The sequence below is a fragment of the Pipistrellus kuhlii genome, unplaced genomic scaffold, assembly GCF_014108245.1.
Source record: "Pipistrellus kuhlii isolate mPipKuh1 unplaced genomic scaffold, mPipKuh1.p scaffold_m20_p_2, whole genome shotgun sequence".
Taxonomy (NCBI): Eukaryota; Metazoa; Chordata; class Mammalia; order Chiroptera; family Vespertilionidae; genus Pipistrellus; species Pipistrellus kuhlii.
Genome location: NW_023425515.1, coordinates 180,585,273 through 180,608,328, shown reverse-complemented (window position 1 = coordinate 180,608,328; position 23,056 = coordinate 180,585,273). Strand labels below are relative to the sequence as shown.

General features: G+C 52.1%; 1 protein-coding gene across 9 annotated transcripts in view; it reads left to right on the top strand.

Annotated features, from left to right (window-relative positions):
- RPS6KA1 (ribosomal protein S6 kinase A1) overlaps positions 1 to 23,056 on the top strand; it is a 41,161-nt gene extending 18,105 nt beyond the window's left edge. For all 9 annotated transcript variants that reach the window (XM_036444258.2, XM_036444256.2, XM_036444260.2 and 6 more), the window contains 18 exons: positions 203 to 283; positions 448 to 527; positions 2,153 to 2,259; positions 2,980 to 3,017; positions 3,905 to 4,047; positions 4,448 to 4,518; positions 4,822 to 4,910; positions 5,866 to 5,930; positions 6,156 to 6,258; positions 7,957 to 8,087; positions 9,208 to 9,333; positions 9,517 to 9,606; positions 9,971 to 10,129; positions 19,981 to 20,142; positions 20,324 to 20,400; positions 20,643 to 20,760; positions 21,659 to 21,796; positions 22,115 to 23,056. In XM_036444258.2, the coding sequence (XP_036300151.1) occupies positions 203 to 283; positions 448 to 527; positions 2,153 to 2,259; positions 2,980 to 3,017; positions 3,905 to 4,047; positions 4,448 to 4,518; positions 4,822 to 4,910; positions 5,866 to 5,930; positions 6,156 to 6,258; positions 7,957 to 8,087; positions 9,208 to 9,333; positions 9,517 to 9,606; positions 9,971 to 10,129; positions 19,981 to 20,142; positions 20,324 to 20,400; positions 20,643 to 20,760; positions 21,659 to 21,796; positions 22,115 to 22,237 (1,901 nt within the window). In that variant the 3' untranslated portion in view covers positions 22,238 to 23,056. The remainder of the gene's footprint in view (positions 1 to 202; positions 284 to 447; positions 528 to 2,152; positions 2,260 to 2,979; positions 3,018 to 3,904; positions 4,048 to 4,447; positions 4,519 to 4,821; positions 4,911 to 5,865; positions 5,931 to 6,155; positions 6,259 to 7,956; positions 8,088 to 9,207; positions 9,334 to 9,516; positions 9,607 to 9,970; positions 10,130 to 19,980; positions 20,143 to 20,323; positions 20,401 to 20,642; positions 20,761 to 21,658; positions 21,797 to 22,114) is intronic.

Genomic DNA, 23,056 nt, shown 5'->3' with positions numbered 1-23,056 from the left:
CAAAGGCGGAGGGCACACAGAGGAACGGGGTGCTCAGACTGGCTGCTTGAATCGCCCTGATGGGGCCAGAGTGCTGGGCAGGGCACCGAGGGCCCAGTCCTAGGCACTGCCATGAAATGTGAAGAACAGGAGCAAAGAGAGCCCTGCTCAGCCAGGGGCTGAGAGTGGCTAGACTTGATGACTTCCTTTCTCCTCCTGCCAGTGCGGGACCGTGTTCGGACCAAGATGGAGAGAGACATCCTGGCCGATGTGAACCACCCATTTGTGGTGAAGCTGCACTATGGTGAGTCCCACCCGACCTGCCAGCCTTTGCCCTTGCCTGTGGGCTGCTGTCTCCCTGTACATTGCCGGCCTGCCACCTGGCAGGCCAAGGGAGCAGGGGCAGGGGTTGGGGGGCAGAGCAGCCGGGCCCAGCTGGCTCCACCATTGCCTTTCCCCTCTCCCCAGCCTTCCAGACCGAGGGCAAGCTCTATCTTATTCTGGACTTCCTGCGTGGCGGGGACCTCTTCACACGGCTCTCCAAAGAGGTGAGCTTGCACCCCATGACTGGAGGGCCCCAGGATGGAGCTGGAGGGACAACAAGGCCTCCCATCCCAGGGCTCTGTGTGGCTGGACCCACCCAGGGACAGAGTCCACACTCTCAAAGCCTCTGAGAGTTTGATGGGCTGAGGAGGATCAGGCCTTGGATCTGATGCCACCGCAATGCTGGGGAGCTCAGTGTGGCTATCACTTGCCACCTCCATTCTCCAGGGCTGCCTTGGGCTGGCCATTGAGAACAGGAGAAGCACAAATTCACCCAAAAGCTAGATACTGTAATGTTACATACTATGTGTCAATCAAAAGGATTCTTAACTGACCTAAAACAATTGTAGCCAGGTATAAAAATGGCCGTTAGTACAATTCAAACGGTAGAAGAGAACCAGACTTTTAATTTTTAAAATGTTCTTTTAATGTTTGAATAGGTGATACATTTATATGATTGAAAGGAAAAATATTCATTAGAAGTCTTCAGCCCACTCCTCACCCCCCTTTACCCCACATAGGTGAACATTTTAAAAAAATTTTATTTTTTTATTGATTTTAGAGAGGAAGAGAGAGATAGGAACATCAATGATGAGAAAGAATCATTGATCAGCTGCCTCCTGGGCTGGGGATCGAACATGCAACCCAGGCATATGCCCTTGGCCGAAATCGAACCTGGGACCCTTCAGTCCGCAGACCGACGCTCTATCCACTGAGCCAAAATGGCTAGGGCAATAGGTAAACATTTTTATTGCTTTCTTATTTAAGCTTTTCATGTCTCTTTGGAAATACACACCATTCTGATATATGTTCTGAACCCCACCCCTCACATTTTTACATAAAAAGTACTATTCTGGCCCTGGCTGGTGTGGCTCGGTTGGTTGGAGTGTCATCCAGTGCACCACAGGTTCAATTCCCAGTCAGGCTACATGCCTAGGTTGTGGGTTTGGTCCCCGATTAGGGTGCATATGAGAGGCAACCAATTGGTGTTTCTCTCTCTCCCTTTCTCTTCTTCTCTCTAAAATCAATAAACATATCTTCAACGAGGATTTAAAAAAAAAAAAAAAGGAACTATTGTGTGATACTGTTCAGTACCTTGCTTTTATTCAAGACTAGAGACCCAGTGCACAAAATTTGTGCATTGGTAGTGTCTCTATCGGCTGGTGGCAGCCGTCTGGGTACTCCTTCCCTTCCCCCAGCTGCCTGCCACCAGCCAGGGCCTCCCTGCCTTCCCCTGGCTGCCTGCCTGCCGCCCCTGGTCAAACTCCTGGAAGAATTACTGGTCGAGGGGACCATTTGCAGACTACACTTTTAGTAGAGAGGATATCGATCTGTATCAGAACATGGGAAACTTCTTTTTGTAGTTTATGCTGCACAGCATAGCACTAGATCTGCAGGGAGAGGCATTACTCCCGCCTATTGCTTGACCCTTGGGCTGTTTCTAACCTTTTGCTATTTCCAAACATTGCCACATGAGTGACATGTATTTTAGTCATTTCACACCTCGAACCCCTTTATAAAGAGTAGGGTGGATGGTACTGGGGTCTCTTAAGGGTCCTCAAGGTGGACCCTCCGGACCAGGAAGCTGCTGACTGAAGGAGAGGCTGAGATCCCCTCCCTCCTGCTGCAGGTTATGTTCACGGAGGAGGACGTGAAGTTTTACCTGGCTGAGCTGGCTTTGGGCCTGGACCACCTGCACAGCCTGGGCATCATTTACAGAGACCTCAAGCCTGAGAAGTGAGTGCAGCGCCAGCCTCTCCCGGCCCCCTGGGCAGTGCAGAGGCAGGCCCTGGGGCCTCTCCTAGGACAGGGCCGCCCCAATGGGCAGGGGTGTGACTCCCCAAGAGAGTTCCTGTCCCATGAGCTGCCCCATGAATGGGTGGGTACAGTGGAGTGGTGGTGGCAGCAGGCTTACCCTGGGGGCTGTCTAATCACTAGTGTTGCCATCACCGAGGGCCAGGCACCTCCATGAAAGTACATTGCCTGTCTTTTTCCTAATCCAGTATGACATCTAAGATGCTACCATTAAAGGTCATTCCTCGATATGGCTTCCCTAGAATTTTCCTTAACATCTAAATATCCTCAAACAGTAACTTGGGAGTCAGGGGCAGGTGCTAAGATGGAATGAGCTCTGGCTTTGGAGTTAGTCAGACCCAAATTCAAACCTTGTCTCCACCACGTACTAGTTCTGTGACCACGGGGAGTTCTTAGGCGTTAGTTGCTCCTTTTTAAAAATGGGCAGTAATAGTACCCACCTCACACAGTGTTTCAAGGGTTAGCAAAGAAGGTGGGCAGGCAGTACACCCGATAGCAGAGCCAGCACCCACCCCACCCACCCATTCATCAGATGCATCTGGGTGGATCGCCTCTGGGCCAACCCCGGCAGCCCCCGTGGTGTCATCAGAACCCCTAAGGGGCCATGGCTGCGGGGCCCTAACTCCTCTCTCTCCTTTACAGCATCCTTCTGGATGAGGAGGGCCACATCAAGCTCACCGGTGAGTGGAGGGCGCCTGCCCTCTCAGGTCCCCGGGTAGGGCAGGATGGGCTCTTACTGGGCGTGGGCTGAGTGCCGAGGAACTGTTCTCCCTAGAGGCCGTGCCAGGCACTGAGGTAGGGGTGTCGAACTCAATCAGAGAAGGGGCCAAAATCTAAAATCCAGCCTAAATCGCGGGCCGAATGGTTTACTGAACAGTCATAAACTGTCATTGTGATAGAAACGCAGCGGAGTGCAGTGATGACAGCGCGGTGCGGGCCACATTGCAAGGCCTGGCGGGACGGATTTGGCCCGCGGGCCTTGTGTTTGACACATGTGCACTGAGGTGTGGTCAGAGCCCAGGTCCCAGACTTCGAATGGCCCGAGTTTGAACCCTAGCTCCCCATTGTGCAAGTCTCCCATCCTCTCTGGGACTTCGCTAACTCTTTTATTTATTTTTTATTTTATTTTATTGATTTTTTTACAGAGAGGAAGGGAGAGGGATAGAGAGTCAGAAACATCGATGGGAGAGAGACGTCAATCAGCTGCCTCCTGCACACCACCCACTGGGGATGTGCCTGCAGCCCAGGTACATGCCCTTGACCGGAATCGAACCTGGGACCTTTCAGTCTGCAGGCCGATGCTCTATCCTCTGAGCCAAACCGGTTTCGGCTAGCTAACTCTTTTTTAAAAATAAATTTTTGTTTATTTTAGAGAAGAAGGGGTGGGGGGAGAAAAACATCTATCAGTTGCCTCCCGTACCCACCCGACCAGGGCCCTCAGCTTATTCTTGAATGTCCTGGGGTGATGTCGTAAGGCCTCTGGGCAGGGAAGTTGGGGGTGCAGGGGGTGATGGCAAAGAAGGCAGGGGTGGCCTGAAGATGTGTCCTCTCGCCCTCCTTACCACAGACTTCGGCCTGAGCAAGGAAGCCATTGACCACGAGAAGAAGGCCTATTCCTTCTGCGGGACGGTGGAGTACATGGCCCCCGAGGTCGTCAACCGCCAGGGGCACACCCACAGTGCAGATTGGTGGTCCTATGGGGTGCTGATGGTGAGTGCCCGGCCGTGGCACAGTATCCGACCAGGCCTCAGCCTCAGTTTCCTCATCTGTACAGTCGGGATTGGTGGTCTTTAAGGCTCTTCTGCCCTCTCACTGCCAAACTGGCCTTGCCCTTCACCCAGCCGCAGTGCCCTTCCTTGGAAGGATTCCAGGCTGGTCCTCACCTGGGTGCCCCAGCCCGGGACTGGGCCTCTCCCCAGCTCTGGGTCCCTGATACTGCTCCTGGTGTTCTGACTGACAGAGGGGGGAGGGACAGACACAGGTTTGATCCAGGTGAACCTCCAGCAGGCCAGCAAGAATCCTGGGAATGGAGCTGAGTGGCTTGCGTGGAAGGAGGTGGGGGGCATGGGAGATGGGGACCAGAGCCTGAATGGACCCTTGTCTTCTGCAGTTTGAGATGCTGACGGGCTCCCTGCCCTTCCAAGGGAAGGACCGGAAGGAGACCATGACACTGATTCTGAAGTAAGCACCAGCTCCTTCCTGACCCCTCAAGCTCTCCTCACACCTGGCCCCTGTTTGAGGGCCACAGTAATACCCTAAGCCTGCCTCAGATTCCCCCATTAAAGAGACACTCCCCTGGGTGAAGCATTGTGCTTCCCAGGGCCCCCAGGGCCTGTGGGAGGCGAATCCCAGAATTCTCTGGGAGGTGAGCTAGGGGATGGCTTGTCTGGCATGAGCTGGAAACTAGACCTGGACCAAAGTGGGAGGGGAGATGGGGCCTCTGGGGTGGGGCTCAGCCCTGATGAGACCCGGGGGCTGTTTCAGGGCGAAGCTAGGCATGCCCCAGTTTCTGAGCACGGAAGCCCAGAGCCTCCTGCGGGCGCTGTTCAAGCGGAATCCTGCCAACCGGCTCGGTAAGCAGCCCCGGCTCAGGGGAGGGGAGCGGGTACAGCTGCGGCCTAGGCCACGGGGCCATATCTGGGGCTGAAAGGGACCGTTGTCCTTTGTGTAGGCAGACAATGCCGCTGGCCACCCTCCTCCTTGGCTCCATGTGTGGTATTCGGGGCAGCGGGGTGACCTGTGTGTAGGGGAAGGCAGGAACTGAGTCATCCCACTCCCCCTGGGACAAGGACAGAGGCCCCCACACAGCTCCTCGCCAAGGCTGCTGGCACAAGAGGAAGAACATGAGCTCAGGCATCGGAAGGCTCAGGTCCCGATCCCAGCCCCGTGCCAGGCCCCCACTGCCTGGTGTGCAGTGGTCCCTCCGTAAATACTTGTTGAACAAAGGAGTGCCATTTATGAGCTATGTGACCAAGGTAGTTGACGTCACCTCCCAGTGCCCCAGGTCCTCGCCCTCAGGTTGAGGATGAACTCAAGCTCTGTTGACTAAATGAAGTCACATGAACGTGTCTGGTGTGTACTAGTTGCTTAATATGTCTTGGCTCTGGGTTCACCTGAATCATGAACCAGGTCCTCGGGACTGAATGGAATGAGAGCCTGTCTGGTGACTGACAGGGGCAACGGGATTAGAACAAGAGAGATGATGCCTGGCACGGGAAGGAGGTAGAGGCCCTCTGCAGATCTTGGTCCAGCCTCTGTCCTGTGTGACCTTGGGCAAGTTGCTTAACCTCTCTGGGCCTTCCTTCTTTTATCAGTCACATTAGAGCATGATCATAAGGGGCCCCAGAAAGTGGAAAATGCTGAGCGGGCAGCAGGCCTTGTGATGGCTGGGTAGATTTGGGGCAAGGTAGATTTGAGTCCAGTGCTCCCAGTGGACTGCTCTGGCTGCTGGTTCCAGACCAGTGAGGCTGCTCGGTGGTGTCTGGAGGTTGAACCATCTGCAGACCCCTCGTCTCTGGGCTCTTTCAGGCTCCGGCCCTGATGGGGCAGAGGAAATCAAGCGACATGTCTTCTACTCCACCATTGACTGGAACGTGAGTGTGTCTGTCACCCCATCAGGGCTTTACCTGTTGGGGGAGGGACTTCTATGACGAAGGCTTAAATGTGGAGCGGGGGTGACAGCATGACCTGGGAAGCAAGGACTGGAAGCAGTGTGCCCCTGTCTGCATAGCCGGTGCTCTGGGCCTGTCACCTCTGCATGGGGCTCCCAGCAGGCTGTGGGGTGCCGTGGTGACCGGAATGCCCACCCCACTTTTCAGAAGCTGTACCGTCGTGAGATCAAGCCACCCTTCAAGCCAGCCGTGGCCCAACCCGATGACACCTTTTACTTCGACACCGAGTTCACGTCCCGTACACCCAAGGGTGCGTCCCTTGCTGATTGTACAGGAGGGAGGCAGGGGCGGCCGGGCTCTGGCAGGCGCAGGTGTGTGGGCGGCCGGGCGGGTGGGCCTCTCTCTGGCTCTCGGTCCCCGTCTTGTTCTGGCTGACTCTCCCACTCTGGGGCTCTGTGGGCTCTTTGTGTCTGGGTGAGGGGGTGGGGGAGAGTGGGTGGTTGAGGCCACAATAGAAAAGTCAGGACCCCTGCCCCGGGCATCTGCCAGCCCACTGGGAAGACCAAACCCGTCAGGCTCACACTCACGTCAGGGGTAAAGAATCTGACCCAATAAAAACAAGGTGCGGATGGTCTGGCAGAGCAGAGGTAACAGCGCCCACAGGTCAGGGGCAGATGTGGGAATCTGCTTTGGCTGTTCTGACTGCCAGGCCTCAGTGGATTCATCTGGAACATGGGTTTAGCCACAGGTCCACTCGGTCCCTTCTTTCCTTGTACGAAGCCAAGGGCTTCTAGGAGGAAGTTTGGTAAACCCTAACGTTTTGTCCAGTTATTGGGGCGGGAGGTGTTAGTTTTAGCAGAAGGGCTGCTTCTCTCACTGTGCTTGTACATCTCCGATGATAGGGAGCTTAGCATTTCATCCCTCTTTCTTCATTTATATGACAAATATGTACCTGGTCTCTACTGTGCGCTCGCCATGGGGGGAATTGATGGTGAACAAGACAGATTCAGGCCCTGCCTTTACAGGGCCCAGCCTCTAGTGGGGGAGAGATGTGAAACCAGCTACTGGGCAGTGAGACAAGTGCAGCTTAATAGGGGTGAAGGGCTAGAGGCTTCTCCGAGGAGAGGGTGGATGAGCTGAGCCCCGAAGGACAGACAAAGAGCGAATTATGTAGTGAGAGGGAACAGCATGCGCAGTGGCTGAGAGTCTTCTTTAAGGATCTGAGAAGTCTGACCCGCTGAGCTGCGGAGTGAGGGAGAGGAAGCTAAGAGCATAAGACCCTGAGGAGTTGGACTTGTTCTTGCGGGCAGAGGGGGACGTTGGAAGGGAAAGGGTGCAGGGCTAGATTTGTGGGCAGAACCATCTTTCTGGCTGCGGCACAGAAGATGGACCTAAGGGAGCAGACCCGAGGCAGGGAGGCCAGGAGGAGGCATCCAGGAAGGGATGAAGGGTCTTGGCCTGCACTGGACACTGGATGTGGGGGTCTTTCATCTGCCAGGCCTCAATGTATTCATCTGGAACATGGGTTTAGCCATAGGTCCACTCAATCCCTTCTTTCTTTCTTTCTTTTTTTTAAATATATATTTTATTGATTTTTTACAGAGAGGAAGAGAGAGGGATAGAGAGCTAGAAACATCGATGAGAGAGAACCATCGATCAGCTGCCTCTTGCACACCCCCCACTGGGGATGTGCCTGCAACCAAGGCACATGCCCTTGACCGGAATCGAACCTGGGACCCTTCAGTCCGCAGGCCGACGCTCTATCCACTGAGCCAAACCGGTTTCGGCTCAGTCCCTTCTTTCTTTGTATCAGGGCTGGTCTGGTCTGAACACACATGAACAGATGGGCTGGCTAGGGGCTTGGATAAGGAGTTCTGTCCTGCCCAAGCTCCCACCATCCATGGCCAGCTGCTGAGGCAAGCCTGAGACCCCGTAGTCGCCCTTTGCTGGGCTGCCTCGGGATCAAGGGAATCTCCTCAGGCTCAACATCCCCTTCCTCCTCCTGCAGACTCCCCTGGCATCCCCCCCAGTGCTGGCGCCCATCAGCTGTTCCGTGGCTTCAGCTTCGTGGCCACCGGCCTGATGGAGGATGACGGCAAGACGTGGGCCACACAGGCACCGCTGCACTCAGTGGTACAGGTGAGAGACCTTTGTCCTTTTCCACCTCAAAGCCACAGGCAAAGTGACCGAGAATCCAGGCTCTGGAGTTGGACAGGCCTGGGTTCAAACCCTGATTTCCACTGGATAGTCACTGAGCTTCCAAACCTCCCTGGGCCTCGGTTTCTCCATTTGTAAAAACAAGGATGACAACGTGGACATAAATTTTCTGGCACAGCCAGGGACATTGTAGGACCTGAATAAGTCCAAGGGGGTGCCCAGGCTGGTGGTGCCCAGGCTGGAAGTGCTGGGAGGTGGATGGGCAGCAGGGGGCTCACGTCTCCTCTCACTTGTCCCCCATTTGCACACTTTCCCGGCTCCATGAAAATTTAGAATTGAGAGGCAAGAATGTAGACCCTGGAACTCATTGCCTGGGTTCAGAACTTCCAAGTGAGGGACTTGATTGTGACACTTACCCTCCTGGTGCCTCAGTTTCCTCCTCTGTAAATGGGAGTGATGATAAAAACTTTCCATAGGGTTGTGAGGATTCTATAAGTTGATATGTGTAAAGTTAACATGACTATGTAATTTATTATCCAACTGGACATCTTTGCCCAGGACAAATGTTAACCCAGATGGGATGTGAGAGCAGCAGGCATACACCGGGGCTGTCCACGGGCCTGTGGTACCTGGTAGGAAGTGCCCAGAATAGCATCTGCCACACGCCAAGCATTATCGAAGCATTTGCTATTATTCATGTCTTGGAACTTTGGGATCCCTTATGAGGTGGGCTGTGACACCCTAGAAAGGGAAGGCAACTCACTCAAGGTCACAGGAAGTGGCAGGTGGGACCCAGCTCAGGGCTCCTGCGGGCCTCTCAGGCCTGCCCACTTCACCACCCTCTGACTGCAGCGAGGGAGCCAGCGAGCGTGCCCATCGTACCGTCTAGGTCCAGAGAGGGCCAGATTCTTGCCCAGAGAGGGGCAAATTCTGGTCCAGAGAGGGGCAGATTCTTGCCCAGGGTCACACGTCCAGCATTCTACCCCAGGCCTGGCTGCTGCCCGGTGCCATCTCCACGGAGAGCCCGGGCCTCGGCTGCTGGGGGCTCTCCCTCCCCTGCATTCTAAAGCGGAAAGCCAGCCCGCCTCTTGGTTTCCTGCAGCAGCTGCACGGGAAGAACCTGGTCTTCAGCGACGGCTACACGGTAAAGGAGACGATCGGTGTGGGCTCCTACTCCGTGTGCAAGCGCTGTGTCCACAAGGCCACCAACATGGAGTATGCTGTCAAGGTGAGCCTCCATCCATGTATCTGGGCGGGGGTGGGGGTGGCACAGGGGCCGATGTGGCCTTTGCCCTTCGGCAAGGAGGGCTGGTGCCTGAGGCACTGGGTGGGGGGAAAGGTGTGTGGCTGAACGCTAGTCCTGCAGTGTGGATGCAGAAGGAAATGCTGCTTTATGCACCCTTTCCCTCAGGTCATCGACAAGAGCAAGAGGGATCCCTCGGAGGAGATTGAGATTCTTCTGCGGTATGGCCAGCACCCCAACATCATCACTCTGAAAGATGTGAGTGGGGGTCCTTGAAATGGGTGAGGACTGAGGCACTCAACTCTAGGATGTGTCTCGGGTCTGCCATTCCTTTGACTTCTGATCCTCCTCTGCTCATGGGGGAGAGGGACCCTCGGTGCCTCTGGCCTGCCTGCACCCCAGGAACCCTTCACTTCAGACGGGCATGTTTGAGCGCTTCCTGCCCATCAGGAGGCAAACACCAGCATCTTCTTGTCCGGGGAGAACAGAGGCCCAAAAACCCGAAGGCCCTGAGCAGAACACACGCCCCCGCTCATGTCATTCTTTCCTGGTCTGGTGAATGGTGGCCAAGGGGTCCCGTCTGGCATTGAGGGGAGGGGCCTGATGGCACGGTTTTTGGCAGGTGTACGATGACGGCAAACATGTGTACCTGGTGACAGAGCTGATGCGGGGTGGGGAGCTGCTGGACAAGATCCTACGGCAGAAATTCTTCTCGGAGCGGGAGGCCAGCTTCGTCCTGCACACCATCAGCAAAACCGTGGAGTATCTGCACTCGCAGGGGGTAAGTCTGCGGTAGGGAGCACCGAGTGGGGGGCATACCATCAGCAGATACATGACCGATGGACGTGGCCCAGGCCCAGGCAGTGGCAGTCTTCAACAGCCAGACAGATGTGGTGGGTGAGTGGATGGATGGAAGGACGGAAGGGAGAGAGGGAGGGAGAAGGCCAAATTATGAAAAGGAACACTTATCAATACCTACTACGCTCTTTCCTTACATTATCTCCATTGATTTCACAAAACCCTATGGTGCTGTTATTGGCCCACTTTACAGGTAAGAAGCCTGAGGCTTAGAGATGTGGACTTACTTGCCCAAGGTCATCCAGCCGGGGTGAATGGAGCTAGAATGTCTGGCTGAAGAGGGTGGGTGGGGAGTTGCAGACAGGGAATGGTGTTTTGAGTTAGGAATCAGCAGGGTCACTGTGGGGGCGCTCAAGGCTTCAGGGAGGTGTATCTGGCTGTGGTTCCGGCTGCTAGGACAGAGGAAGTGGAAGCAGGAGGAAATGCTCCTGGAAACACAGCAGGAGCTACCGAAGAGGTGGGTGTCCAAACAGTAGAACTTGGCCTTTATCTCGGCACAAGGCAAAGATGGAATAGTTGCTGGTAGTGTATTGAAGTCAAAATAGAGTTAGCGTGAGTTTCTGGAGGAGGTGATGTTTTTGGTGCTTCCAGTCAGACAGTGTGGGGGTTAAGAATGCAGGCTCTGGCCGAAGCCGGTTTGGTTCAGTGGTGGAGCGTCGGTCTGCGGACTGAAGGGTCCCGTGTTCAATTCTGGTCAAGGGCATGTACCTTGGTTGCAGGCTCCTCCCCAGCCTGGGCCCTACACAGGTCAGGGCTCCTGCAGGAGGCAACCAACTGATGTGGTCTCTCACATCGATGTTTCTCTCGCTGTGTCTTAACCTCTCTCTTCCACTCTCTCTAAAAATCAATGGGGAAATATCCTGGGGTAAGGATTAACAACAACAAAAAAAGCATGCAGGCTCTGGAATCCAGCTGGCTGTGTTTAAGTCCTGTGTGTGAGGTTGGGAAAGGCTCACCTCTCTGATCCTCTCTCAGCTCTCAGGGCAGACTTCCAATAACAAGACATCCACCCCACAGGGTGGAGGTGGCCTGAAGGGCACTGCACTCGGAAAGGCCCATGGCCAGTGCAGGCCAGTGGAAGAGGCCATGTAAACGTTGGGGGAAATAGGACCAGATCCTTGCTATGCCTTTTTTAAATTAACTTTTTGTTATAGAAATTTCCTAGGCTATACCAAGGCTATACAAAACGAGAAGAATAGATAACGAACCCCCAGGAGCCCATCACCCAGATCCAAGAATTATCGAGATTTTTCTTTCCTCCTTCCTTTCCTTCCTTTCTATCTCCTTTCCTCCCCTCCTTCTCTCCCTTTTCCTTCTTTTGTTCTTCCTTTCTTTTTTGTTGTTACTGATGTATTTTTCCAACTTTTTTGTTGAGGGAAAAGCTCAAACCTATAGAAAAAATTTAAAAATGGTATAATGAAAACCATTTCTCTTCTAGTTTCACCAGATCTTAACAGTTTGCTACATTTTCTTTCTCTCTCTCTCTGTCTCTGTCTCTATATAAGTACATTTTTTTTAAAGAGTGCATTTGAAAAGAAGTTGCCAACTTCATGACCCTTAACCCATCAATACTTGTAATTAAAGTATTCTGTGCATGAGTGTTGTCCCATGCACAAGGGTCGAAGATTTGAACCCTGATAGGAGTGGCAACCAATTGATGTCTCTTTCTCTCTCTCTCTCCCCCCCCCCCCTCGTTTCTCTCTAGAATCAGTGAAATAACACATACCTATCCTCAGTTGAGGAATTAAAAAAATAAAATAAAAATAAAGCATTTCACATCATCTTTGTTATGTATCTATAACTCTAAAAAAGGCAAATATTTTCTTTCATATCAGCTAACAAAATGGATGGTTACTTGTTCTCACATAGTATCCCATCAATAGATATGTGTTCCCCATTGATTGTCCTTCTAAATATATCTTCTTGTGATTGGTTTATTGGAATCAGTCTCTGCAAGGTCCACACTTTTTATTCACTGGTTATATCCCTTAAGTCTCTTTTTGAAACCTACAATAAAATTTGCACACAGTAGGTCTTTTGTTTTTTTATTTATTGATTGATTTGAGAGCGAAAGAAGGAGAGAAAAAAAATACCAATTTGTTGTTCCACTTATTTATGCAGTCATTGGTTGATTCTTGAATGTGCCCTGTCAGGATTCAATCCACAACTTGGTGTATTGGGATGACACTCAGCCAACCGAGCTACCTGGCCAGGGCCTGCATACAGTAGATCTTAAGTCTACAATTTGATGAGTTTCCTTAAATGTGAGCATCCATATAACCTCCACAATAAAAGCCCCCTTTCTTATGCCACTGTCTTGTTGAAGAGAACATTCTTTTTTTCTTTTTTTTAAATATATTTTATTGATTTTTTACAGAGAGGAAGGGAGAGGGATAGAGAGCTAGAAACATCGATGAGAGAGAACCATCGATCAGCTGCCTCTTGCACACCCCCCACTGGGGATGTGCCTGCAACCAAGGCACATGCCCTTGACCGGAATCGAACCCGGGACCCTTGAGTCCGCAGACTGACGCTCTATCCACTGAGCCAAACCGGTTTCGGCAAGAGGTCATTCTTATGTGGAATGTGCCTGTTTGCTTCCTCCTGGCATCATTTTAACTGTTTCTCTGTATTTGCATTTTCTATAAATTTCAAGTGCTCAAATATCTTACTTAGATTCAGCTCCAGCTTCTCTTTGGGAGCAAGGAGCTAAAGAACACTTCATGGGAGTGTAGTGTGGCATCACTTCCTGAGCCCCCATTAGTCATTAATCATGCCAGGTGGAAACAGCTAGGAATGGTGGACGGAGGAGCAGTGGGCGGGACTGACATAAAGATCCTCCACAACCTCTCCTAGAATGGCTCCGCCCTTTCAGGATCTCTGCCTGAATCAATTATCAGGGTTTGCAAAAATGGCAATGTCTGCTTCTGTCTAATGTATTAGGGCGGGTTATTTTGTAAAAAAAAGAACTTGACCTCGTAACCAGAGCTTCAGTTTGGTTTCCACATGTACTGTTATGGTCATGATCGAAGTGGTTTTGGTTTTTGAAATGGCCAGTTTCCACAGACTAATATTTAAATATGTTAGATCAGACAGTAAATGTGTTTCCTTTTCCTGCTTTGTTAAAGTTACCCTCAAGGAGATTTGGAAGACAGGGCTGAGGCGGTGAGTTTCCATTGGGGTCAGAATACTGAAGGTCTTTCTAGAATGAGAGCTGTTTCCAAAGTAGCGAGCCTCTCCACTGGCTCCAAGTACAGACCATACTTGGCTGGGGGTGTCTCTAAAGCTTCTGGCCCTTTCCGAAAACCAGGGGCAGATGCTCAGGAAATGGGAAGTTCTTATTGAGTCTAAATATGGAGGGAGATTCTCTTGGCTGATTATATTGGCAGCATCTGTGGTCTAGAAGCTGGGAATCCCATATGAACCGAAGAATGGGAAGGGTGTAACTGGGAGCAGGGTCCACTGGGATCTCTTATATCTCATTGAAATCTTATATATAAAAGCCTAAGCGACTGATTGCTATGACACACACTGACCACCAGGGGGCAGATGCTCAATGCAGGAGCTGCCCCCTGGTGGTCAGTGCACTCCCACAGCCAACCTCCTGTGGCTGTCCAGCCAACCTCCTGTGGTCCCTCCGGCCAGTCCCATTGGGCTCCAATCAGCCCTGATCACTGGCCAGACCGAGGGACCCACCCATGCACAAATTCGTGCACTGGGCCTCTAATATCACATAAACACACATTAGGTACAAGTCAGTACATTTTCTTCAAAAAGTGAATACCTCCTTGTAACCTTCCAGTCCCTGCCGCCTCTCTATAGATAAGCATTCTAAGCTAACTTCTTGGAGCTTAGATTAGTTTTGTCTGTCTTTGAATTTTAGACAAACATGCTCTTTTGTATCTTTCTGGCTTCTGCCCCTCAACATCCTCTCTGAGATTCATCCACATTGTCGTGTGGCTGCCGTTCACTCCTGTTGTGTAGTTTCTACTGTGTGAACAGACCACGATTTAATTGTGCAATCTACTATCAGTGGACATGGGGTGGTTCTCTTGCCAGTTTTTGACTGTGACAAATAATGTTGCTGTGACATTTTAGTATTTGTCTTTTGGTGACCATCTTTTTAATCAGAGCCATTCCAGGTGTGGGGTTTTAATTCGCATTTCTCTGATGACTAGTGAAGCTGAGCACCTCTTCATGTGTTTATTGTGTTTTATGAGAAGCCTGTTCAAGTCTTTTGTTCATCTTTAAAAATTGGGTTTTCAAGAGTTCTTTGTTGAATACATGAATCCCTTTTAAGTCTTTAGCTTCCCTCATATTGTTTCTGTAAGGGCCCAGCATGCCAGGGACAGCCTGTTTGAGAACTTAGTAGAAAGTCACACTTTGGCTTCTCTGTGTAGCAGATAATTTATCTAAAAGAAAGCCACATTTTATATTCTGGCTGCTCACGGGCACCTAAATGAACATCCTCCAGTGATGCTGATGACAACAGAGATGCTATTGCTGCTAATGACAGCTGGCACCACATAGCACTTTCCACAGGCCAGACAGAGTTCTAAGCACTTACATGCAAACTCATTTAAGTGGTCCCATGGACCTATAAAACAGGTATTATCACTATGTCCATTTGATAAGCAAGGATCCTGCGGCTCTAGGAGCTTAAGTAAAAGTCACATAGCTAATCTGGCCCCAGAGTCTCTGCTCCTGACTGTGTGGATCAAATGCTGCTGTGAACGGCACCTGTCATTTTATTTAATTTTTAAATATATATATATATAAATATCTTATTGATTTTTTACAGAGAGGAAGGGAGAGGGAGAGAGAGTCAGAAACGTCGATGAGAGAGAAACATCGACCAGCTGCCTCCTGCACACCCCCTACTGGGGATGTGCCCGCAACCAATGTACATGCCCCTGACCGGAATCGAACCTGGGACCCTTCAGTCCGCAGACCAACGCTCTACCACTGAGCCAAACCGATTTCAGCTATTTTTATTGATTTCAGAGAGGAAGGAAGGAGAGAGAGAGAGAAACATCAATGATGAGAGAGAATTATTGATTGGCTGCCTCCTGCACGCCCCCTACTGGGGATCAATCCCGCAACCCAGGCATGTGCCCTTGGCCGGAATCGAACCTGGGATCCTTCAGTCTGTAGGCTGATGCTCTATCCACTGAGCCAAGCTGACCAGGGTGGCACCTGTCTTTTAATTGTCCTGTCCTTCTTGTCCTCTAATTTTAAAAATAAATATATTTTTATTGGTTGGAGAGAGAGAGAGGAAGGCAGGGAGAAGGAGAGAGAATAACATTGATGTGAGAAACATTGATCAGCTGTCTTCCATACAAGTCCCAACCAGGGATCAAACCCACAACTCAGGTATGTGCCCCGAATGGGAATCAAACCAGCAGTCTCCCGGTGTCCAGGACAATGCTCAAGCAACTGAGCCACTCTGGCCAGGATTGTCCTCTAATTTTTATTTTTATTGTTTTCAGAGAGGAAGGGAGAGGGAGAGAGGGATAGAACCTTCAATGATGAGAGAGAATCATTGATCAGCTGCCTTCCATACATGCCCCACACTGGGGACCGAACTCGCAACCTAGGCATTGAACAGCTGACTGGGAATCAAACTGTGACCTGGTTCATAGGTCAACACTCAACCACTGAACCATGCCACTGGGCTGTCCTCTAATTTTTTTTTTTTTAATATATTTCATTGACTTTGTACAGAGAGGAAGGGAGAGAGACAGAGTTAGAAACATTGATGAGAGAGAGTCATCGATTAGCCCCCTCTTGCACAGCCCCCACTGGGTATATGCCTGCAACCAAGGTACATGCTATTGACTGGAATCGAACCCAGGACCCTTCAGTCCCCAAGCCGACGCTCTATCCATTGAGCCAAACCTTGGCTGTCCTCTAATTTTTAAGTGCACTTGGCAAGCAGTCACTGTATCTTAACATCAAGCATGATGGTGGGGCTCAGCTCTAGGGAGCGCTGGGCGACTGTGACAGCAGCTGCCATTTCTCAAGTTCTGTGCTAAGTATTCCTGGTAAACCACTCAAATGCTCCTTCTTGCAGCCCTGGGGGCTCTGCATTATTTCCAGCCCCATTTCACAAGTGAGAAAAACCAAGGGCTAGAGAGGTTAAGTGACATACCCAAGATCACCTCTGGTAAAGCCAGGATTCTCACCGTGGCCTGCCTGACTCTTGACTGAAACCACAACTCTGCCTATTGACTCAGTGGCTACATTTGGCTTACAGTCATTTAGTTTGGCCTACAAGATGTGGGGTGTCTTTTGTTTGGGGTTTGCTTTGGTTTGGTAATTTGGCTGCTTTTCGAGCCAGGTCTGAGTTGTTACGTGGTGACTGTCAGCTGGAGTAAGTAGCAGATGCCCCTTTAGACTGGTCGACGTGGCTTCACGCATTGCTTACTCAGCCTGGCTTCACGCATTGCTTGTCTAGCCCATTGTGCTTTTCAGTGTAATGAGGTGTGAGAATATGTCCCCCTTCTCCCCACTTATGACAGGTAAAAGGGACAGGTATCATAATTACTTACGGGGCTGCCTGCCACTGTGAGCCACAGTTCCCTGTGGAGTTTGCTGTTTCTCTATATTGTGCAAAGGAGTAAAGATGAAAAACTCTCATACCCCTGTTTCCCAAAAGTGTCATCTGCGCTACACTAAACTAGAAAGACTGGAATGAAGGTCAGAACTGGGATCAAGTCTTATCTTTGCTTCTTACTTAGACGAGCAATTCGATTCTCCTCTCATTGCCTTGGTTTTCTTCTCTGTAAAATGAGCCTACAGTCCCTGCGCTGCACACGTACCGAGCACAGTGGGCCCCACGGAGAGCATGACGGGAAAGTACTGGTAAACCAGGAAGATTTCTTGTCTGGCAGAGTCGATGTCCGCGACCACGCTGGGCATCCCCGTCATCTGGGAAGCGTGGCGGGGCCCTCTGCAGGGAGAAGAGCTTCATTCTGAGGGCCTGGTCTTATCCACAGGAGAGTGTTAGGGAGGAGAGGGCCCAGGAAAGGGCTTCCCACGGCCTGGATACAGTTCATAGAGCAGCTGGGACCACTCTGCCAGGGTAGCCCTTTCCTCCTCGTCTACCTGGCACTTCCCTCTGTGGAGCTGGACTAGCCTGGCCCATGTCTATCTCCAACCTGCCCATCTCGTGGCACCTGCTAGACTCGGGTTCAGGGCTCAACTGGTTCTATAAAAGGACCATCTCATAAAGGCAAGTAATCATTGAGATGCAGTGAATCTAACCCGCAAGGTCTTATGTGTTTCAGAGGTATGATTTGTTCATTCACTGAACAGAGTTCATTTCGTATTTGCTCTACGCTAGGCCCTGTGCTGGGTGCTTGAGGTAAGCAGGCGCTCCACAGACAGACAGGGCTGTTTGTGGCCGAAGGAGCCGCATTGGTCCAAGCTCAGGGCGCTTGAGGGATGCAGTGGATGGTGAGCCTGGGGCGGGATGAGGACTTTGGGCTTTACCTTGTAGTAGCAGAGAGCCACTGAAGTTGTTTGACAGTGCCTAGGGAGGTACCATGAGCTCATGGGAGGAGGAGCAGGAGGATGAGAGTGAGCTTAATCTGGATTGTGTTGGGTGTGGGTCTGTGGAGTATTCAGTGGTTACCACCTGGTAAACAGCTGTAAGAACTTGCATTCAGGCCCTAACCGGTTTGGCTCAGTGGATAGAGCGTCGGCCTGTGGACTGAAGGGTCCCAGGTTTGATTCCAGTCAAGGGCATGTACCTTGGTTGCAGACACATCCCCAGTAGGGGGTGTGCAGGAAGCAGCTGATCAATGTTTCTCTCTCATCCATGTTTCTAACTCTATCCCTCTCCCTTCCTTTCTGTAAAAAATCAATAAAATATATTAAAAAAAGAACTTGCACTCAGGAAAGTTTTGGGCTAGGATCAGAGATCTGAGTGATCAGTAATTAGGTGATAGTTATAGAGGAGTGACTGAGTATTATAGAACCATGAGAGGGATTGGGGAAGTTGAAAAGTGGAGTGGCTCAGTCCTCAGGTTACAAATGAGCAAATGGGGGCCAAAGGAAAATCATTTGCATAAGGTCTCAGTAGTAAGTGTTATTCATCCATTCATTCAACAGATATTTATTGAATACCTACTATGTGCTAGACAGTGGTTCTCAACCTTTCTAATTCTGTGACCCTTTAATACAGTTCCTCATGTTGTGGTGACCCCCACCCAACCATAAAATTATTTTTGTTGCTACTTCATAACTGTAATTTTGCCACTGTTATGAATTTGTAATGTAAGTATCTGTGTTTTTCGAGGGTCTTAGGCGACCCAGCTAGGCGGTTGTGACCCACAGGTTGAGAACCGCTGCTGTAGAGCCTAAAACCATCAGAAAACACAGATATTTACATTACGATTCATTAACAGTAGCAGAATTACAGTTATGAAGTAGCAATGAAAATAATTTTATGGTTGGGGGCCACCACAACATGAGGAACTGTATTAAAGGGTCGTGGCATTAGGAAGGTTGAGAACCACTATGTTAGAACCTTTTTAAAAATATATATATTTTATTGATTTTACACAGAGAGGAATTGAGAGGGACAAAGAGTTAGAAACGTCGATGAGAGAGAAACATCGACCAGCTGCCTCTTGCACACTTCCCACTGGGGATATGCCCGCAACCAAGGTACATGCCCTTGACCGAAATCGAACCCGGGATCTTTCAGTCCGCAGGCCGACGCTCTATCCACTGAGCCAAACCGGTCCCGGCATAGAACCTTTTTAAAGGCTGGGATATAGCAGTGAGCAAAATACTCATGGAGCTTACATTCCTGTAGGTGGATTCCGAAAATAACTAAATATGTCAAATGTTAGTAAATGCTCTGGATAAAAGTAAAGCAGAAGGAAACCAGGAGCACTTCTCGGTGATGGCTATTTTATATGGAGTGGTCCAGGCCTCACTGATACGGTGACACTGAGCTGAGATCTAAAAGAAAAAGAAGGAACCAGGCAGATGCCTGAGGGAAGAGTGTTCCAGAAAGAGGGAATAGCAAGGCAAGACCTGGAGGCGGAAGTGTGCTTGGCATATGGAAGGAAGAGCAAAGAAGCTGGTGTGGCTGGAAGACCAGCGAGTACAAAGGATGTGGGTGACGGGTAGGGGAGAGATCGAGGGGCGGGGGCACGCAGGTCGTTGTAAGGGCTTTCCTCTTGAGAGGGGTAGCCTTCACAGGTTTTGGCTGGGATGACATGATCTGATGTACATTTAACACTATTCCCCTGCTGCTGTGTTCAGAACAGATTACAAGAGGTGAGGGTGACGCAGGAAGGCCAGTTAGTTACAAGGTGATTCCTGTGGCTGGAACCAGTACTGCCGGTAGAGGGGCTGAGAAGTGGTTGGGCTCTGGGAATGTTTCAATGGTAGAGCCAATGGAGCTTGCGATGGATTGATTATGTGAGAAAACGAGAATGCCTCTTAAGATTTTGGCCCAAGCAGTTGGAAAGATGGAGTTGCCATTGGGTAAGACTGTGTGAAGGGCAGAATTGAGGGGAGAAAAGGGAGGTGAGTGTGGATAGGTGACATCAGAGCTGCCCTGTGACACCGACAGAGATTTCGGGGGGGCCAGTACCAGCAGCATGAAGGCCTCCTTTCAGCCCATCCCCTTCCTTCCAGATTCTGCTTCCCTAGGTCCCTCTCTCTGGGCCCACCTTCCGAAGTCTCCCTCCCCGGCAGTGGATCTGAGCCACAGCCGCCTGCCCACACTGAGAACTGACCGCCCTCTGCCCCCAGGTTGTGCATCGGGACCTCAAGCCCAGCAACATCCTCTACGTAGATGAGTCTGGGAACCCCGAGTGCCTGCGCATCTGTGACTTTGGCTTCGCCAAGCAGCTGCGGGCCGAGAACGGGCTCCTCATGACACCCTGCTACACGGCCAACTTCGTGGCGCCTGAGGTGAGCGGCTGGACCTCCTCAGCTGCGAGTGAGGACGCGCAGTCCCTGTGGCCTTGGCCCAGGACCAAGGGAGGGTCTAGCCCTCGGCTGGAGCCCCCGTCCTCCCCTTTGGGGAGTAGCAGGCAAGCACTGGTCACTGCCTCTCAGACTGACCACACTCCCCTGCCCTCCTTCCTGCCAGGTGCTGAAGCGCCAGGGCTACGATGAAGGCTGTGACATCTGGAGCCTGGGCATTCTGCTGTACACCATGCTGGCGGGGTGAGGGCCCACTACCCAGCCCCACTGTACAGGCGGGTGGTGCTTGCCTGACGGGAGAAACTCAGCCCTGCCTCAGGAAGGTCTGGAAGTAGGGACGTGGCCTTAGCTTTGGACGCTTCACCTTGAGGAGAAAGATGCTGCCCTTGGGAACACCCAGCCTGAAGGGGGAGACACAGCCCTCCACCCCTAACCCCGGGATGGGGTCCAGAGGCAATACCCCCACTGGGCGGGCTTTTCTCCAGGTATACTCCATTCGCCAACGGACCCAGTGACACCCCTGAGGAAATCCTGACCCGGATCGGCAGCGGGAAGTTCACCCTCAGCGGGGGAAATTGGGACACAGTTTCAGAGACAGCCAAGGTGAGTCTGAGCTGGACCCAGCTCATTTGGGGTGGGGAGGCAGGGACCATCCGAGGGCTTTTTAGCAAGTCATGAACAGGTGACCTGAAGCCTCGTTTTTCCAAGTGGAAGATTGATTCCCAGGCTGCCTGCCTACACACACACACACACACACACACACCTTGTTTGGTCAACTGGGGAATCATTCAGTGGATTTTCTGGTGTTCTGGGCCCACAGGGGACAGAGAGCTGTGATTGTGCCTTATGGGGACTTGCTGTGGGGGAGATACAGGCTTGCATATAAGGACCAGAGATGCCAGGCAGTGGAGAGAGTGGGTCTTCCTGGCCAGGGGAACAGGCGTGGAGGCACGGAGCAGAGCTCCTGACCGAGGCCTCAGAGGAGGGAACGGTTGCGCTTTCAGGGTGAGCAGGTTTGCCCTTACGGCACCTCTGTGCTGGCCCCTGGTGTGAGCGGTACACCTCACATCAGCCTGATGAGGCAGGTCTTGTTGTTGCTCCTGTTTCTCAGAGGGGACACTGAGGCTCAGAGAGTTGAAGTAAATTGCCCAGGATACTCAGTTGAGCAGAAGAGTCACATTTTGAAACTGAGTTGGCTCAACCCCAACCTTAGGTTCTTCCCACCTTCCTGCGTGGCTCCCAGAAGATGCAGAGAAAAGAAAGGGAAGAAGTCCCAAAGAATGGCCGTGCTCAGGGAGGCCCTGGAGCAGTGGGGAGGGGCCTGTGCTCAGGGAGGCCCTGGAGCAGTGGGGAGGGGCCTGTGCTCAGGGAAGCCCTGGAGCAGTGGGGCGTGGATTGCAGGGAGGGGCTCCTGCAGGGTTCAGGCAGGAGGGGCTGTGTCTCACATGTATGCTCCCCTGCTGGCCCCTCCCACCAACCCCCTCGCCCACTGTGCCCCCAGGACTTGGTGTCCAAAATGCTACACGTGGACCCCCACCAGCGCCTCACAGCTAAGCAGGTCCTGCAGCACCCATGGATCACCCAGAAGGACAAGCTTCCTCAGAGCCAGCTATCCCATCAGGACTTACAACTTGTGAAGGTATGGTCACCCCAACTGGGCATCCAGGGCCCAAGGCAAGTTTTCCTGGGCAAGGACGTAGGGTGGCAGGATCAGGAGATGCCATGTCTGTCTGTCCTGGAGCCCAGGTCTAACATGCAGAGGTGTCAACAGTGCACTCCCAGGCCTCCGGGGGTCACAGCCCCTCACATCTGATGTAGGAGGCAGGACCAAGGCTGGATTAACGGTGCTGGGCAGCTGTGGAGCACTGGGAGGAGCAGGCCTGCCCTGGAGCACATGTCCCTCCTCCCGCCTGTACCTCTCCGTCATCGTCAACTAACCTCCTGCCTTCTCTCCCAGGGCGCCATGGCAGCTACATACTCTGCACTCAACAGCTCCAAGCCCACCCCTCAGCTGAAGCCCATCGAGTCATCCATCCTGGCGCAGCGGCGGGTGCGGAAGCTGCCGTCCACCACCCTGTGAGGGGCCCGGGCGTCCAGGCTGCAGGCAGTGCTGGCCCGACGGAGGCGCATCTTCCCGGAGAGACAGGCCTGAGCACAGGCCCAGAGGGCGCAGACCCCGCGGGGCCCCGGAAGCAGCCGGCCCAGATCACCCCAGCGGGGGTGTGAGAAGTGCCTTCTCCTTCCCGAGGACGGACTCTTCTCGGCTCCGGCTCTGCTGGTTGAAATCGATTCACTGTACAAACTCTTATCTTTTTTTTAAGGAAAAAGGACATCAGCCACCATGGATTTTTACAAGATCCGTTTGCCTTTCTGGGAGCAGAAACAGCCCCGTGCAGCCCCAGGAGGGGCACTGAGGCCCACTCGGGCTCTCTGTGGCTGAGACTCCTTAGAGCAGTTTTGCGGTCCTGCCCTGGGGACCCCACGATCGGCCTCTGTAGCCATCTGCACCCGCCTCCGAGGCAGCAACTTCCAGAGCCTTTGGCTGTTTAGCAGGACTTGCTCGATCCCCAGCCAGCTCTTTCTCCATGCTGTTCTGCTGGGGCGTCTGGAACCACTTCCTGCTAGAGGAGAGGACCAAGGCCCGTGGCGCTCAGTTCCAGGCACCAGCATCCACATCAGCCCCAGCAGCGGGTCCCCTGCAGTTAGGACGGCCGCTCTCAGAGGAGGATCCGGAATGCACTTTTTGACTGGCTCCTGTTGGAGTCTGCCACGGGACAGAGCACACAGGAGGCCTGTGGGGTGGGCCAGGCGGGCAGGGGCTTCTTTCATTTCTTCCTCAGCTGGTAACTCAGGGTTCATCTGTCCATGGCCTTTCTAATAAACTTACAGTTGAGTTGAA